Source organism: Tasmannia lanceolata, unplaced genomic scaffold (assembly GCF_043159265.1).
Source record: "Tasmannia lanceolata isolate RefF3 unplaced genomic scaffold, GAP_Taslan_0.1 ptg000016l, whole genome shotgun sequence".
NCBI classification, from domain to species: domain Eukaryota; kingdom Viridiplantae; phylum Streptophyta; class Magnoliopsida; order Canellales; family Winteraceae; genus Tasmannia; species Tasmannia lanceolata.
In genome coordinates this window covers 16,919,325-16,938,767 of record NW_027518693.1, presented here as the reverse complement: position 1 = coordinate 16,938,767, position 19,443 = coordinate 16,919,325, and the positions used below count along the sequence as shown (strand labels likewise).

General features: G+C 38.7%; 1 protein-coding gene and 1 long non-coding RNA gene across 2 annotated transcripts; one reads left to right on the top strand and one right to left on the bottom strand.

Moving 5' to 3' along the window:
• Window positions 1–8,430: 8,430 nt before the first annotated feature.
• On the bottom strand, window positions 8,431–9,399 carry LOC143848908 (Pathogenesis-related thaumatin superfamily protein). The gene has a single exon (XM_077357957.1). It carries the CDS (start codon window positions 9,381–9,383, stop codon window positions 8,610–8,612), a length of 774 nt encoding a protein of 257 aa, XP_077214072.1. The 5' UTR covers window positions 9,384–9,399; the 3' UTR covers window positions 8,431–8,609.
• Window positions 9,400–17,600: 8,201 nt separating this feature from the next.
• Window positions 17,601–18,799, top strand: LOC143848996 (uncharacterized). Its single transcript, XR_013235514.1, has 3 exons — window positions 17,601–18,210; window positions 18,328–18,395; window positions 18,509–18,799. It is a non-coding gene; the product is annotated as an uncharacterized LOC143848996 (long non-coding RNA).
• Window positions 18,800–19,443: the final 644 nt, after the last annotated feature.

Sequence of the window (19,443 nt, the reverse complement as noted above, 5' to 3'; positions counted from 1 at the left end):
CTTAATTAGTTATCCTTATCTCCTTAGTCCTTACCTTAATAACTAGTGGTTAGGGAATTCTTGTTTTTTTCAGCACTGAGGAGTTTTTTATTAAGGTGGAATGCTAGATTCATAGGGGTCCTTGCAAATAAAGGGGCAAAAAAGGGCGCCCATTTTTGCTCCTTTATTTGCAAGGGCACCTTTGAATCTAGCATTCCCCTTTATTAAGATAGGAATCTTGACCTTGTAAAAAAAGAATATATGGACGATTGAGAATTGCAGGGGAGAACTTTTGGATTTTTTTTTTCTTAAAATCACTTTTTATAGAAAGCGCCCCTTTTCATCACATGGACACTCGACTGCAGTGTACGTGGTAATCAAATCCGTTGAATCCTTCTTACGTGAAGTACATCGGCGCTTCTACAGTCATTGATACATTGCTGCTAGGTGTCCCTGGTGATGAAAATGAGCGCATTTATCATTTCCCGAATTTTATTCTCCTCTTCTTGGGTCTCGGTCGCCGCCACTGGGGCTATTCCAAGTAAGAAAATAGGGCAAATATATCACTTCCCCACTGGGGCTATTCCAAGTAAGAAAATAGGGCAAATATATCACTTCCCTTTTAAGAATAGACAAACAAATGAGAGTGGAAATGCTAAAAAGGGGTGGAAATATCAGTTTTCCTTTGCAAGAAAGCCATGGGCCAACAATGTGCTTTAGAGGGGCTTAGGTGTCTAGCAATTGAAGTCCTTTTGCTTTCACGATGGGGAAAATTGGGACAAGTACCTTATTCTATATTTTTTGTTCATATTTATTCAGTGAAATGTTATCTGCATGCTAATTATTTTGATAATGGCAATCCTCACTTTATAAAGACTTTTTTTGCTGGTTATTAATATAAATATTTTTTTTATAAATTCTTCCTACGATTTTTGTTGTAATAATGTCTATTAGCTAAACAGTAAAGTGCACTTCAATGTGTCAATATGAAAGTCAAACTCCCATAGCAACTAAGGCTCTATTTGTATTGCAAGAATTTTTTGGAATTTTTTCGGAAAAAAAAAAAAAAAAAAAACCTTTTCCAAAATTTCTTGCTTTTCCGTCGTTTGATTACAAATGGAAGACATAACTTGAACCACGGCGTTGTCTAGAGCGACCTTCTAATGATATCCTTCTAAATAACCCATAATTAAATCATTTCCATCTAAATCTGACAACAAATATTTCCCAGAAAAACTTTTTTCCATGAGAAATATTTTTCCTGCAATCCAAACAGGGCTAAAGGTAATAATAATAGAGGATTGTTGCGTTATTTCATCGAGGCTCTGAATAACTAAATCAGAAAGTTGAACATCAATCTCTCATAGTAAACAATGTCACAAACAATGCGGCAAAAATGAGAGCGGGGAATAAAGACATAATAAGGAGTTTAAAAAATGGACTTTACTCTTTACTTTATTGACAATTTGTCCTTTTTTATTTTTTACTCATAATATTTTTCCTTTTCTAAAAGGGGCGGCCCAGTGTACAAGGCTCCCTCCATTGCGGGGTATGGGGAGGGCTAGATGTACGCAACCTTACGCCTGCTTTGCAGAGAGGCTGTTTCCGTGACTCGAACCCATGACCACCAGGTCACAATAGAGCAACCTTACCATTGTGCCAAGGCTCGCCCTCTTCCTTCAAGAAAAAAAAAATTGTGAAATGCAAAATAAAAACTAGAATGGCATTTAACAAAAAAGGTGGTGTAGTATCATTTCCCTTTGTTTATTATGCTGAGGAATTACATTCTACAGACTTATTTGTTCAAAAAATATTTGCTGATGATAAAAGTACATCAGATGCAGGTTCAGTGGTTTAGGCCATGCATGTTTTGGATATTGAGAACCTATTGTGAATCGAAAACTGATTATTGGAGTCAAAATTAAGGGGATGTTTGTTTTGGATTTTGAAAATCGATTTTGAGTCCAAAACCGATTATTGGACTCAAAATTAAACGCAAAATTAAGGCCATGTTTGTTTTGGATTTTGAAAATTATTTTTGAGTCCAAACTGATTATTGGACTCAAAAGTAAACACAATTTTGAGTCCAATATTCAGTTTTGGACCCAAAATCCAAAACAAACAAGACCTTGACATAATGTCGAGTCCAAAACAATTCAGTTTTGGACACTCAATTGGTTCTCCAAATCCAAAACAAACAGCGCATTACTGATTAGGCAAATTAGGTATTGGGATAGATTAGGCAACTCAGTTGGATTAGTATTATCTTTGCATAATTTTGTCTTCATCTTTTCATGATTACCTCCTAAGAGATCTATTTAAGTAGTGGTCATGGTTAACTGTTATTCACCTTGATAGAAATTATCTCTCTTTCATCCAAACCATTAGTCAGTTGGCTCTATAATGGATAGATCAATATACTAAAGTTTTATTACATTAAGAAGTGTTAACAATCTAATTTGTGGAGATTTTGAGATATATCATATATGGCGGGAACCAACAAATAAATGGTATATATATTTGAATGAGTGGTCTCTACGTGGTTTCTTTCTGTCCATATTTCACTTTAAAGAAAAAGGCGGAGCACCGTATAATACTTATTATGTGTAAGAGGAATGCACTTGAATGGTACCCAAGTACGCAAGGTTTAGAAGGGTTACCTCAAACAAGAGTAGACAGTCTCCGAGTCAAATAGTCATAATCCTTGATAAGGCGCCAAAAGCATAGGTGGGTTCTAGTACTTCAGGGTCCATTTGGTTACAACAAAGAGTGAGAAAATAAAAGTAAAATGATACATTTTGGGAGATGATAGTAAAGTAAAAAATGGGAATCTATTTTCCTCCCCTCCTACGTGTATATTGCATCCATCCGAACCGACCCTATCTATTGTGGGGATCTTTGCATCATCGAAGATAAAATTATCCAAGTAGGATAGCCAATCCTTAGAACAGTTTATCCAAGGAATTCTATCCCGGTGGAGAACCGTGGAAAGAGATTCGCACACACTACTTTAATACACCTTTATAAGAGCTGGGATTTTACGTTTGATGGATGCCTTGCTCAGAGTGGATGTGCTATATAGCCGTACAAAAGTCACATTGAGTGGACAATCCCAGCGGTCCAATCAGGGGATTAATTACAAATGGACAGGAAATGAACTTTGGCCTACACGTTCAACAAGCAAAAGGTTCACCCGTGCTTGGCCCACAAGGTACATAGTTCTGAGATTTACTACGCATCTGGCATCTGCCATGGGAAATGATTCAAAAATTACCTTTTAAAAAGACCAAAACACCCATGAAGGTCGATGATAAGTTTTATACCATGGGTGTGGAAGCATCATTTCTATATATATATGCTAGTAATCTTGGCCGGATGTGAAAAAAAAAAAAAAAAAAAAAACACAGAGCCCACCCCCATCAAAACCCAAAAACTGTGGGCCCCACCTAATGCATGGGTTTGAGTTAAGTTCGTGGGACCCACCTTATCAAGTCTTTTTACAATGTAATTTTTGTCTTTTTACATATAAGGATATTATAGTCTTTTCATTGTTTAAAAAAATGGGAAATGATAAATGCGCCCCTTTTCATTACATGGGACAACCAACTGCAGTGTATGTGGCAATAAAATCCCTCGAATCCTTCCCATGTGAAGAACAACTGCCCCTTTGCAGTCATAGATAGGTGTCCTAAGTAATTAAAAGGCGTGGATATATCACTTTCCAAAAAAAAATCTAACACAGGTATTTTGGTCACAAATTGATGGCATGACCTAATTTGAAAATTTTACTCAAACTTAATAATTCAATTTATATATTGTCAAACTAGAAGACTGATTTTGCAAATAAAACAAAGTGGAAGACTTCTCTTGCAAAAACACCAAAGGAAAAAAAAATGAATGTTAATTTTGGAAGATGATCTCAAGACTTCTCTTGATACCTAACTCTTTATTTTACATTTTTCTTTGGAAAAATTACATTTACACCCCCTCTAGTTTCTGACACATCCACTTTTACCCCTATAGTTTAAAACGTGACAGCTACACCCCCTATAATTTCAATTTGTATAAGGTAGGCCCCCTCAGTTGACGGTTCATCCACATATTGAAGGGTTAGGAGGATGCAATGGAGCTGATTTTTCGGGCACACCCTATCTATGTCAGGGCCCATCAAATGAACGCTTTGGATCATCCAAGCAATGTGGGCCCATACCCAAATCCAAACACTACTAAAAATACAGTGGGCCCACATTGTTTGGATGATCCAAAGTGTTCATTTGCTGAGCCCTGACATAGATAGGGTGTGCCTAAAAAATCAGCTCCATCGGATCATCCTAACCCTTCAATCTGTGGTCGAACCAATCTGTGGTCGAACCGTCAAGTGAGAGGTCTACCTTACACAAATTGAAACCACGGGGAGTAGTTGTCACGTTTTGAACTATAAGGGTAGAGTGTAAATGTAATTTTCCCCTTTTCTTTCTTTTGGTTGTTGTAATCCCTGACAAGCTATCAACAGAAATGCAAAGTATCATTACAGAGACCGTGAGTGGAACCGAACAAACCGCAACATGCCACATGGCATGGGAGGGTAGTTTTGCAATTTCATTTGATAAAAAGCCAAAAATCAAGGAGGAAGATTGCTAACGTGGGAATAGGCCGTTTGTCCGGTTCCACTCCCGATTGAGCTTTTAGATTTTTACGGTCATTCCAAATATATTTCCAACGGAGAACCTTTTTTTAGAAATTTTTTCTTTCTACAATTAAGCAGGAAATGATAATAACGGCTACTGATAATCGCACTACCATGTTTTAATAATTGCATTAACTCTTCTTGTCTTTTATTATTTAAACTAATGTCAAAGGTTATTAATTTAAAATTCCCAAAACGTTCTCATAATCTAACTAAAACAAAAAGACAAGCTAAGTTTGTGCAATTAATAAAGCATGGAAGTGCCAATATCAGTAGCCTATCATAAATTGAAGGTCCCTCAAAAATGTTAAATATGGTTAATTGGTTCAATTTGTCACTGGAAAAAAAAACTCAGAGAGACGTTTTATTTCTGAAATTACTGTTGAAAGTCGGGGGTGCAACCTGGGTCAATTTTTAGGAACTTTGGTTGAGCTTTTACCACAAAATGGGGCTGGATTTGAGTTGATTCTAATTCACTTTGGGAAATGATACCCCCAACACCCCTCTTAACGGTTTCTGTGAGAATGGTCCACTGCTTGAGGATAAATTGGAGGATTTTATCTGTCAGAGGGGGAAATATCATTTCCCTTTATTTTTTAGCCAAAGCCCAACCCGACCCAAAACTGCACCCATATTGAATGGCAACATAATTTGATTTTACGTCTACGAGAAATAAGACATACATTTTTACCGCTTTCTTTATCATTTCTCACATTTTCAACAAACTACCGGTGAAATGTGGGCTCATTAATGGAAAATGTCGAGTTGTGTCGACCCTACTTTTCCCAACACGACACCACTTTTCCTAACACGGCCCTAAATTTACAAGACATGACTCCACTTTTTCCGACACGACCTTGTATTTCATCGACATGACCCAGCTTTCACCGGGCCAACCCCAAATTTCACCATTTTTACATGACCCAACATTTTCTAAGCCCACTTTTTTTTGACACGGCTAGGCATTTGCCCAGCATTGCACCACTTTTTCAACTTTTCCTTGCCGACTCCAACTTGTCCTTCCTCTTTCTCTTTTGTTTTTCATTATTTTCTGACCTCTTCCATATTTTCTAGTACCAATTATTCTTTTTTTCCTTCTTTGCTTTTCTACAGTTTCCCGGCATCTTCCATTTTTCCCGAGGTTGATTCTTCTTTGTTCCTTCTTTCTCCTCCTTTTCATTTTTTTTGACGTCGATTCTTCTTTTCAGTCCTCCTTCTTTTCATTCACTTACCCTTCTTTTCCATTTTTCCTGCACCTTTCATTTTTTCCGAAGTCGATTTTCTTTAGTCTTCCTTCTCCTCTCTTCTCCCTCCGTTCTTTGTTTTTCTTCTTCCTCCCCCTTTTCTCCCTTTTCCTCAATGAGGATGGTTGTGGAGATGAAAAAAGAGGAAAAAAAACATAGAGAAAAAAATGAGGGTATTTTTTGTCTTTCTATAGGGCACCATTCAAACAAAGAAATTATTTGATGGGGTTGCAGCTTTACCCGACCCGACCCGAGATAGCATTTAGCGTATGGTAGGGGTATGGAAGGCGTTATGGAAGACCCGACCCGCTCGACCCAAGTTGCAACTACAGTGTTTGTGTCTTTCATTGACGAACATAAAATAAATGAAAGGAAAGAAAAATGATGATGTATGATATAATTCAACTAGCTTGATATGTCTGCAAGTTTCTTCCAATGTTTTGGTCGAGGGAAGGTGTGCTAGAACTTGCTAACGATGATGATGGATATGGAATTTATTTATGAAAAAGAGCTGACGTGCTTTAGTTAGAATGATTTTAAAGATTGAGATGTGTTTCATTGATTTTATAGAGGTTCTAATCCAATTTATGAAACCCACGTACTTCATTTTCAATAAAATGTTTTACCTTTAGTACAATATACCAATGCACCACCATACATTACGTTGCTTTTCCTTCCAAACTAAAACAAAAGTTACTATTAAAAGAAAACAATAGTCAAGCAAACTATACTTATTTGCATGCATCAAGAATGTTTAAAATCCCATACCCAACCCGAGAAACAATTTCGGGTAGGGTCGGGTAGACCTGGCAAACGGGTGGGTCGGGCCGGGTCAACCCACGGGTGATGCGGTTGCGGGTCCACGGGTCGGGTGAGAAAATGACCCGCATTTTGGCGGGTCAAAATTTACGTGACCCGCGCGGCCCGCGGGTGGGCCGGGTCAACCCGCGGGTCACCCGCAAATATGGGATTGTAATAATTATTTTGATTTGACAGCCTCTATTTTCCCGTAATTGTCGTAACCTCCGATATGTGATTTGGTATTTTTTTCATAATTTTAAAATTTTATAACCTTTTCTAGATAATTTTTCATTCAAAACTTTATAATTTAGCTAATTTACTTTTTGTGGTGTAATGATTACTTTTTAGGAACATTTTAGCAACATTTGGATGCGCGCATCTTTGCATACACAAAGGCCACTTGCCGAGAAATTGCCAAAGGAGAAGCTTGATAGCAAATTCTAATAAAATAAAAACCACATTTAAATGTTATCAACACTACTGGGCACTCTCACTTTATGTATGGCCCACACCATAGGATGATCCAAACCGTCCATTAGTTGGGCCATAGCCTAAATAGGTTATGCTCCAAAAATCATTTCCATAGGATGATCCTATCCCTCCAATCTGAATGTTAAGGGTTGATCCTAACCCTCTATAGATCGGAGGGTTAGAATCAACCGATGGAAATAATTTTGGGGCATAACCTATTTAGGGTATGGCCCATCTAATGGACGGTTTGGAACTTTGGATAATCCTACGGTGCAGGACATACCGTACTTTTTATAAAGTGAGGAGTTACTCATAAAAAACAAACAGCAGTGATGATAACATTCTCAAAAAGATTAAAAAATACTGTAAAAATGCGGGTGCCCGCGGGTTGACCCGACCCGACCCGTGTTTTTGCGGGTTGGGTCACCCGCGGGTTGGTTTTTGACAGGTCACGGAAACTTAGACCTGTGCCCGCAAATTTGCGGGTGGGCCAGGTCGACCCGCGGGCACGGGTCACTTTTGCCAGGTCTAGGGTCGGGTTTAGGAATTTTGGTTTTTTTAACAAAAAAAAGAAAAGAAAAAAACCCCTACGCGAGATAGCTTCTTGGGTAGCGTAGGGTTTTGAAAAACCTGTTCGGCCGACTTGAGTCGCAACCCCACCATTACATGATGAAACATGTAGGAAAGTTGTACACCCATCATCCTATCCTTGATTTTTGATCCAAAAAGTGAGCTGCTTTTGAAAATGAGCTTGTGTGGCCATTACATAATTTTCTCCACTCGATCAAAACAACATTCATCACCCAGCCCACTGATATTTCAGAAATGGTATTTTGCGAGGGATTACAGCACAGGCATTTAACGGGCCGGCTGTTTCATGACAGAGCAGCCACATCAGCTGAATTAAATGAGTAAGGCAAAAATCTGTTGAAAATGAGCCTGTGTGGCCGCTCAATCTTGCAACAGCTAGCCTGGCCCCACTCTACCACGTTGCATATTCATGCAATCTTACTATATCACGTGATGCCACGATTTAAAACTCTCTTTTATCCCTGCCTGGCTTTTCTTCTTAAAGGCAACCCTCCTTTAAAGCTCTTTTTCTTTTTCAGTGAATATCTGAAACGACGCTACTTCCAACATATTCTCTCATCAATCGAAAAGAAAAAATAACACGTGAAGAGGCAGAAAAAGAAAAGCTTCAAAACCCATAAGACATAAAAGATAAGCCAGAGATCATTAGAACACAGATAAAAGCAAAGACATTACATTCCATATACGATAATACACTAAAAACTCACGTACAAACATAAAAAGAGAGAGACAACCTATAAGTCTATAACATAATCTGATTATTTAGCAGAAACCAAGTTCAGAGATAGTTTCTTTTCGAGCAAGTCCCAGCGGCAGAAATGATATTTTCTAACATTTCAGTGGCAAAAGATAACCTTGAGCTCCCTTGGAGCAGAACACTCATGTGAAAGCGAAGGGCTATCGTGCGCATAAGTGAACGTAGCAGGACAAGCATGCTTGAAGAACTCAGAATAAGATGACGCGTGGCAAGTCTGTGGACTATTATAATGATTCCTACAACAGAGCTCATCAGTCCCAAACGCTTCACACCCACTTTTACAAGCCACAACATTACCCTTCCCCACAGGAACACGATGCTGCAATGGACCCGGACACGTGGCAAGAAGATCAGCCCTACATCCAACAACAGGACACATGCCCTTCCCTTCATGTGGGGTCACCGTCATAGGAACGTTAAATCCATCAACAAGACTAACGGAGTAAGAGGATAAATCGTTATGGGCATGGTGGAGGACAAACTGAGCCAGGGTGGCGGGGGTGGCGCCACCGGCTCCGTCGCACTCGAGCCGGCCTCCGCAGTCGCCAGTGGCGCAGGTGAACTTGCCGGCTTGGTAGGTGCAGCCGGTTCGAGCCCAGAGGCGGCCTGACCAGTGTTGGGTTGGGGCCGGGAAGGAGCGGTGGGTTAGGGTTTCGAGGGCGAAGCCGCCGCGTTCGAGGACTGGGTGGCCTGCGTTGGGTTGGATGGCTGGCCAGACTGTGAAGGGGCAGTTGTTAACTACGGTTAGGGTTAGGGCTGGCCCAGCTGGGTACGTTGGTTCCGTGGTTGGTAGGGTGCGTAGGATAAGGACGAGGGTTAAGGTTAGGAGAAAGGGGGGAGAAGAGGAAGCCATGGTTGGGAAAGTTGGGAGAGAATGGGGGTGTATTTATAGGCTTCTTAAGAATTCGGAAATGAGAGATTTTTTTCGCACCCCATGTAGGATAAATCGCACCACTTTTAACGTGAATTGACGTCAAAAAAGCGTTGAAGTCTGCCAAATCACGTTACCAGGGGTGCGAAAAAATCAAAGAAGTTTATAATGAAAATCGTAACGGTCAGATTTGGAATTCAAAGAAGTTTTGTTTTTTTATTGAATATCTTAAATAAAATAGAGAGAAAAAGACAGAGGGGACCCGTGTCTGCCAAATCACTCCCCTTTTTATTTGTTTTGGGAAATGATATCAGCACAACCATTTTTAATAAAACTCAGTTTGTGTTTTCCTTTTTGATTGGCTTGTGAGAGTATCTTGGGAACTATAAGAAAATAATAAAAGACAAGATGGTTTAGTGCAATTATTAAAATAGGGTTGTGTTGATATCATATTCCTTTCTTTTTTACTATATAAGGGAAGCGTAATGCTAGACTCACATGTGCCCGTGCAAAAAAAAGGAGGCAAAGGGTGCCCCCATTGGTCAAATACTATTAAAGATGGTACAAAAAATTATGATCATAGGGGTGCCCTTGGCCCCTTGGCCCCCTTATTATCATAGGGGTGCCCTTGGGCTCCTTTAACGATAAAATAGGCTGTTTCTAGAAAATCGTGGGGTTTAAAAAGTAGAGAATAAGGACGTGTAAAAGGGAGGAACGGGATAAACATGTCGAAAGAGAGGAAGAGGATAAGGCGCAAGAATCAAGGCGTCAAATGGAAAAAAAAAAAAAAAAAAAAGGAGAGAAAAGACTTGTCCAAGGACACATGGGTATTCTTTTATCACTAGGGTTTTGAATTTCTCTCTCTCTCTCTCTCTCTCTCTCTCTCTCTCTCTCTCTCTCAGACACACATTTTTGGCCGTTGGATGGACGCAAGAGAAGAAAGGTCCGGTGACTGTATATGACGCCACAAATTAAAGGGCTAGAAACATCCAAACATAGTGGATTTTGATCCATGGCTGGTACGTAACAAGGTCTATAGATAAATAGATTGGATCATTGAACATTTGGGCCCCACTTATAATACTACTTAAGAGCATTAGCTTATGGTCAACTGATATATAGCAAGGCTTAACGGATCAATGGCTTGGATTATTGAATAATTAAGGGGGATGGTTTCTAGCAAATCCCATTGTCTAGAATTGCAACCCCCAACAATTTTTGGGAATTCGGGTTGATCTTTAAAATCAGGTCGGTTCCGTTTGATTCAAAATCATCTTTACCCAACCCAAGTTGCACCCCTAGTTTTTTCCAATACAAAAAACCTGGTTGTTGTAATTTAATAAGCAATTCTGATTTGCAATTTTAGCAACTTTTTTAATTTAAGAGGAAATTTTTTTAAGAATTCTACATTGAGAAATTGATTCCATGGCTGATCCGTAACAAAACCCAACAGATAAATGGATTGGATCACTGAACAAGTGGGCCCCACTTAAGCTAAAAGTCAAGGTGGCAAACAGGCAACTATGAGGAGTGAAAAATAATTAGGTTTCTAACAAGTTTTAATCCTTTGAAAACTCAGACCTAAATTGAAGATTTAAGAGATCAAAAAGAAATTCAAGCACACAAGTTAAATCTAAAGTGCAAATGCAAATAAAGAGCAAGAGTAAGAGAGATTGCACCCGAGATTTAAAGTGGTTCGGTCCTCCAAACGTGAGGCCTACTCCACTCCACCAACCAAACCCGTTGATGGCTTCACTATGTGATCTTCTTAACTTCGGTGAAGATCGGTGCCGATTACAAATTTCGATTACCTTTAACCTTGATGGCAATCTTCACCACGGAGAGTGGGCTACGCTTCTCCGAACACTCGCCCAATACAAAGTTCTTGATAAGAAGGAAAGAACAAAAACAATCCATCACAAGGGTTTACAAGATGTAGAAGATGTACAAATTTAGCCTATGATCCAAATCCTAATGTTTAGAGGATGAAAGGCATAATCAAGTTTGATTCACTCTTTGGATGTTCAAATGGAGTTTAAGAGTGTTAGGATTGATGGTCTTGAAGTTTAGAATGCCCATATATATAGGAAAACCAAAATAAGACCGTTCAATGGCATTGTGGTAATTCCAGCAAAATTCCCAACGGCTATAAATCTGGCCGTTATAGTGTTCTCGGAGTTCCGGGAATACAAACAGAACTTGAAAAAAGTCTACTGGATCAAATCTCGGAGCTCCGAGGATTTCTCGGAGTTCCGAGCTCGGAGCTCCGAGAATTCTCTCGGAGTTCCGAGAAGCCTATGTTGAGCAGATTTTCAATTCTGTTTTTGGGCTTCCAATTTCTCACCAACTTGGGATTGCTATGAGGGTTCCAAGGTGTTGGAACACCACAAGGACAATCTCTTATACATTTAGGGTGTGTGAGATTAACTTAATCATGCATTTCAAAATCCTAAACTAGGATTGGATCTTAAGCTGGGGTTAGGCAAGACCCCTACCAGATATCATTAAAAAGAGAAAGTACAATCAAGGGGGCTCAAAGGCCAACAGTTTGTGGGGCAGGCTCCGACAAAACCAGCAGCAAACAATGGAAGAAACCACTGAACAGATAAAGAGATAGACAAGAGAAGGGCTCCTCAAGAGCATCCCTAGAAACACAGCAGATGAGAATAAAATAGACATGGGAACTACAATCTAGTATACAAAGTTCCAGAGGAGTCATCTAAGACAAGGGCCATCAGATCAGGGGGCAGGTTTGAGGGAGGAAGATCTTCTCTTTTGATGCAACAATCAGTTTTGGATAAAAGATCTGCTGCTAAGTTGGCTTCCCGCTAGATATGAGTAATCTTCCAACTCTGAAATTCACCAAGGAGAGCTTTGAGGTTGAAGAGAATTGGCATTTGCTTCTATAAGCATTTTATTTTCCCATTGATAGCATTGACGGCGAAGAGGGAGTCAGATTCAATCCAAAGGTGATTGAGGCCTAACTTCCTTGCTGAGGCGGTACCAACAAGAATCGCTTGCATTTCCAGCTCTTGGATGGATTTTGGAGGCATATTAATGGAGAAAGCTGTAATAATGTTGTTGTTAGAGTCTCTGATTAGCCCTCCAATGGCTGCTTCAGTTTGACCGAGAGATGCGTCAGAATTCAGTTTGAATCTACTTTTCATCCGGGGGAATCCAGCTGCAGGTTTTTACCAATTCAGGTTTGCTAAACTTGGGGAGTTTCAGCTTAACAGCCAGAAAATCGTCTTTGGGGTCATGGTTTCCATCCAATCTGAGGAAAAGAATTTTAGATCGTATAATATGGATGATATCCCAGAGGATGCTCTGCTTGTGGCGATTGCATTTGTCGAAGATCATTCTGTTCCTTTCGATTCAGATGCAGTAGATTGCAGCACACAAGGCAAGGCGGAGAGCAACCAAATATCTGCCTTTTCTGAAAAATTTAGCGAATTTCTTATCCAAAGAGACTACATTTTATTAGATAGATTATATGAAAGTTGACATGTACTTTTCTGAAAAAAAAAAGAGTTATACAGGCTGTAAAATGTATAGTGGGGCCACCTCTTTTGAAAATTGCTTCCTATCATAGATAGGCTGTGCCCCAAAAATCTTATCCATGAGATGATCCTAATCCCTCAATTTGTAGAGGTTTTTATATTTGTGTTTTAATTTTTGAGCCGTCCATTTTACACATAATATATTGAAGGTTTAGGATTGTTCGATTGAGCAGACTTATACAACACGGCCTGTATAAGGCAGGGACCAGCAATTGAATTATTTAGAGCATTCTAAGAGTCGGGTACCACAATTAAGAAATTTTCTTCATGGCTTAATTTCTTTCGAAACAAAATGGAGGTAAAACAAATTTTAAGTTCATTTTTTCACATAAAATGGGTGTAAAATTTGTTTTACACTCATTTTACGTGTATATAGGAGGGTACACCTCTTTGGATGATCTCAACCATTCATGTGTTGCTCCCATAAGTCTGTTGAAGTATAAATGAGTAAATAGCACTGCCACCAACTCTAACAGCTTAAGCGTTTGGAGTAAATGGTTTTTTCACGTGGTACCCGAGAGGGGGGTGTTACTTATAAGCTTCTAAAGGGGAGGGCATGCCCGGTAATCTATCTCATCTGTCCTTTCATCCGTATTGGCCGGCGGGTGGGCCAACTAATCTATCTGAGGGACCTATAAATGATTAAATAACACCAACTCTAAGAGCTTAAGCTTTTGGAGTAATTGTTTGCTTCACAAAGTCTTCTCTATAGGAAGATCCCAACCCTTTGATTTGTAGAGGTTTCTATATGGTTGTTGTTTGAACTTTCCGTGTCATCCATTTTGCACCAAACATATCAGACAATTAGGCCATGTTTGGCAGGCGTGAGATTTTTTTCCATGGAATAGTAGTCTATCAAGTTGTCGGAGAGGGGCAAGGAGGGTGGGATGAGGAGAGAATTAAGAGGCATGACATGAGTGAGCAGATGGTGCCACTCTCACTACTTGGTAATCTAAATATTCTATTAAAATAAGGTTGCCAAACATGGCCTTAAGATGCATATACGACTAGGACCAACAAATGATTGGGTTAGATCATCCAAAGAGGTGGGTCCCAATGTACTTTTCCATGCATAATACACACTCAGCCAGCATTTAAAATTCCATTCCAAGGAAAACCAAAGGATGCAGGTCATTTTGATTAAGAGAGTAACTAGAGGATGGTGACCAAAGCAAAATTCTTCACCTGTGTGGATGGGGCGAGATTGTTCACGTTGCTTCCACCATGGAGGGGGACATTGCTGGGGTTCCACGCAAAAGCAAAGATCCCGCATTTAAAAGGTAGATAGATGTGAATGGGCTTATGAGGACTTAGGCACCTTCCCTTTAATGCCTAGCTTTTAAGGGTGAGCTTTACCCGGGTCCCGAAGAATTCGGTAAGTACAAAATTTCCAATTTCTCTAAGATGGTGGGTATGTTTTTCTGGTATCAAAATGTACGACTTGTGTTTGTAGTTATGGATGCAACATTTTTCAATTCCTTTAAATGTAATTAGCACAATAAGTGAATGATGCCTTAGCATTAGTAAAAGCTGAAACAAAGATTATTGCTCAGGAGCGAGAGAGGCATTATTGCAACCCAAAATATAATGACACACTCATATTTTTGGGATACATGCAAATGGTCACAATTTCCTACTGTAAAATAGAAGATAAAACATTTCAAGATTTATTATTGCCCACACCTTACCTAGTTTAAACAACCATACCATCACTCAAATAATGTTCTAATAAGAGATTGTAAGAGATACAATAGAACTCTAAAAAACAACCAACAGCGCTTGTGCAGCTGTAGAACAAAACTCTATTGTATGATGAATATTGATACATGCAAGTATGGTGTATAGATGTAGTTATGAGTAGTTGTTGTAGGACTATGCTTTTTAGATTTGTGGGTGTTAGTTACTGATTATATGTCATGTAAGTGGGTAGTGGGTTATGGAAGCAGGCAAATGGGTTAGTGATGCGGCACACCTTTGTGCTTGTATTTAAGTTCTTTAATTTAATGAAATGGGAGAGGAAGGGAAAATTACAGCAAACAAGGGAAACTTTGTTTAGGAGTGTCATGGTTCCTCTCGATTTGAACCATTAGGAGGTCCGGTTGCCTCGAATCAACCTCTCTTCCCCCCTTTTTCGTCTCTTCTGTTTTGTTTATTTGTCAATCAGGCACGCAACAAATATCCACTCCAGCCTTTGCAAGCTCATCGGCTTTTTTGCTGGGGGGGATCTAAAAATATGCAAGAAACTCGGGCGAATGACGTTACAACAATCCAGAATTTCCGAAATGATACTAGATAGTCTTCACGTACCCTCGGCTTCACCACTTGCCCAAGCAATGACGTTGGAAGAATTTCCCTCCACTATCAAGGGACCAAAATGATGATTAATATACCATTTAAGCCTCTACAGAAGAGCTCTTGCTTCCACCTCATTGGAATCGCATATCCCTACGAGTCCGGAATAAGAAAAAATTATATTTCCCTCGTTGTCACGGATAAGACCTCCTATCCTTGTTGGGCCCGGTTTGCCTAGTTTGGTTATACATTAAAGATAATTTTTTTGATTCTCGAGATAAACTCGATGCAAAATACAAGGAAAGAAGAATACAAATTTCTTAAGGATTAGCATATATTTTGCTAAACAGGGACTAATCCAACTAGTTTGGGACAAAGGCTTAGTTGAGTTGAGTTGAGGGACTAATCCACAAAATGATATGGTTATTCTTTATTTTAGAGGGATCCTTCTAAATAAAACTTGAATTACATTGGTTTAAGTCATATTTTTACATGTATAGCCAAACAGTTTAAAAGCCAGACATTTTAAAAATCCTTTCCAAAAAAAATTCCTGCAATCCAAATAGGGTTCTGTAAATAACTCCGGTCATCGCCGTTGAAATATGCCATGGTCATTGAGGCTGCGTTCTTTAACCCTTCAGAACAGTGTTTCTGTGCTCTTCTTCTTTTTTTTTTTCATTTCAGAGAATGAAAAATGGTAAAAAAAGTAAAAAAAATAAATAAATCAGAGAATGTTGTTCAATGTTACAGGCCTGTTCTGCCCGTTTCTCAAAATCACTAACCAAAAGTGGCTAAAAAAATTGATTTTCCGGAATGAAGTAGAGTCACTCCACTGAATTCTATTCTGCCCGTTTCGCCCACTCTAAAAAAATGTGGAGAAAGCTAGCCTCGAAGAATGGAGAAGATTGGCAAGACAAGTTGTTAACTTGAATACTTCTTCTGCAAGGAAAATTGGAGAGGGGTTGAGCCTCTAGCTCAACTGATAAAAGGATTTGTTCCTCAACCAAGGTTCAATCCCAACTTACCTACCAAAAAAATATGTCTTGGGAGCTTTTGATGCATGCAAAATTTATCTTGAAAATAAAATCCCCGGGAAAATGAGTTTCCAGCATTTGGCTAACTCATTTTCCATGATTGTTTTTCCCAAAATTTAAATTTTTTTTCAAGGTATTTTTTGAGAAAATTGCTACCCTATTAGACTCTGATTTATAAACAATACAAGTTTCAGTAAAGAATATATAAACAAGAGCTTTTTAGGCTAAGAAGACAGTTTTAAAGCTACTTAGCGCACTTTTAGTATATGAACTAGATTTTTTTTTTTGGGGTAGCTAGAAGAAGAAGAAAAAAAAAAATGAAAGGTTGCAACACGACACCTTCCTGATAGGTCACCCATCCTAATACTACTCTCGCTCGACTTCCCAAGAGGTCAGCCATCCTAATAATAATCTCACTCTACTTCCCAAGAGGTCATCCATCCAGATACTATTCTTCCTCTAGGACTAGCCTAATATAATATATGCCGATGAAAATAATATTTTAACACCTCCAAATTTTTCAAAAAATGACATTTTAGGTTGATTATGATTTTCGATAGCTAGTTAATTAGGGATATTGTAGTTAATACATTTCCTACAATTGAAGTTCAATATGATGAAAATGATTGATCTAAATGTCTTTAACAGTAGAGCATGGTGGAAGATGCTTAATGCCTGTTTAAGTGTGATTTTATCTAAAGTATAACTCTTAATTAATTGGTAATTTGATGTACTTAAGAGGACTACCAAATCAATGTAGAGCATATTTATCTAATGAGTTTGTGTCGGCAGAGAAAATACCAGCACCTGACTCCGGCAACCAAACTCACCTAAAAACTTTTGCATTTTACCTTCATTTTCCTCTTCCACTTAATATCTAACAAAGCCTAGGCTTCTTGGATGAAAGTGTGGTTCAAAAGAATTTTACTGCACAAATGAGCAAGGACAGTTCACATCAAGGAAAAGAGAGCCCTATCACAAGCACTTTTTCTTCTTGTGTTGTTTAGCCACAACCACCAGCACGGGCAAATTTCTTAAACAGTAATATCTGTGCAATCAATGGTTGCCCATCCTACAAATCTAGGTGCAATCAATCTATACTACCCGGTTTAACTTTTAGAAACTTGTCCCATTAGCTAAAGGTGGAATGCATAATCATTATGTTGTGGGTGGACATACGGGTATGTGTTGTCCACCCATGTCAGCTTCATATAATGAGAGGAAGTGATGGTGGAGAAAAGGCTGTCAATATCAAAAATCTCTTCAAAGAATATAGTTTAAAATATCAGACCATACATATCCCATCTGTGAAGTGTGAAGTGCACCACATAGTGTAAGAGAGACCTTGATCTTAATATTTTAATGCATTTTGTTGACAAGTTCTTGATGGAGGATTTGAGCCTTTACCTCAATTGTTCTGGTTCAAAGTTTGTTATTCAACTTTAAGCCTTTACCTAGCAAAAAACAAGTTCTTGAAAAGAAAGCTCACCGGAAAATGCATTATTCCGGCGTGTTGGTCGTTCTGGTGGGGCCGCAGCACGCATACCAAAGTGCCTGTTTTTGGGCACTCACGAGAAAATGCATGCAGGAGGCAAGAGCTATTGACTTTAACATGATATCAATGATTGCTAGAAAGAAGTCAACTTATACTGAAGAGCAACCCACAATCATATTCTAGTCAATTTAATTTTCTATACATAGGATTCCCCATCATTCTCAAACATTCAAATCCTCTTTAAGCTGGGAGAAAAAGTCTGCCCACACATGAATTAGTTATAAGTTAGAACTCCTCCAGGCTTGAAAAGCCCTCCACCCCTTCTCTAATCACTTCAACCATTCATAAGATGAAGAGAAAGCAGACCATAACACACATTCTCTTGGCATGCCTTCTCCTTGCCATCATGGTTCAAGCCAGAGAATCAGGTAATCTCTAACTCTCCTTTTCAATTTTAAGTTACAAAAGATTTTGAGATTTGATTTATACAATGGGGAATATATTAAGTTTCTAATGAGCTTAACTTTCTCAAATCTTGCCAACAGTCAGTTTTGAGCTCGGAACCAAACAATCCGAATCTCAATCGGCCGTTGAGTACAGCTTAGCTACTTGGGTGAGTAACTTGAATACTATTCTGCTAGTTAATCACCTAGCCATGTAATTTTGTTTTCCTTGTTTTGGATTAAGTTTGTGGTTTAGGCCCTAACTCTTTTGTTTCTAATACAGGTTCAAGGGAAGAAGGCCTCGAAGATTCCATCAGGGCCCAACCCAATTGGGAATCGGCACCCACCAACTCGCCATAGCTAGAAGATAGGTAAATAGATAGCATATGTTGTATGTAGTAATTAGATATAATCATGGTGATGTTGTTCTGTGTTGAAGGTGGTGATATTTTTGGGTTACTGGGATAAGTTGATTCCTATGGTATATTGGTTGTAGAAGCAAGAAATTTATTTATTGTGGAGTAGGGGTGTCTAGCTTCTTTGCTGTTTTGTAAGGGAATTTGTTTCTTTTCTTGTTCTTTTTTTTTTGAATGGTTTGTAAGGGAATTTGTTGAGCAAGGAAAATCATGGATAAAGAGATTTGAAGCCTCTTGGTCTGTGATTTCATGTCTTAATACATCATAACTACAATATAAGGGATACCAGGAATACTAGAGACCTGTCTCCCATATTTTCTGTCGACAGAGACATCCAATAAGAGTTCGAATTTACTGAGCTTCAACGACTGGAAATCACAGCAAACAAAAATGCCTAATGCACGTAAAATATGCATCATGCAATCTCAAAAAAACGTAAAAAGGGAAAAATAGAAAGACCTTTCATCCACAAGAAGTGTAAGGCGTGTGAGATATATGTGATAGAAATATATAAATATGGTTTGTTCTTAATGCACATACGATATGCAACCAAGTATTAAGCAAGACCCTGTGCCAATCCATAAGTCAATATCTAATGAGTAGATGACATAGAAGGTATGCAAGACGTGCAATGCATATGATTGAACATATAAATAGGTTTTCAATTTTCAATCTAAGAATACAGTGTAGAAAATTTGCGACAGTTGCTGGGGGATTTTTCATACATATCGTATAAACATATGGCAGCATATTTGCAGTGCAGTTGACAGGGGATTTCAGAACTAACTGTATAAATATTTAA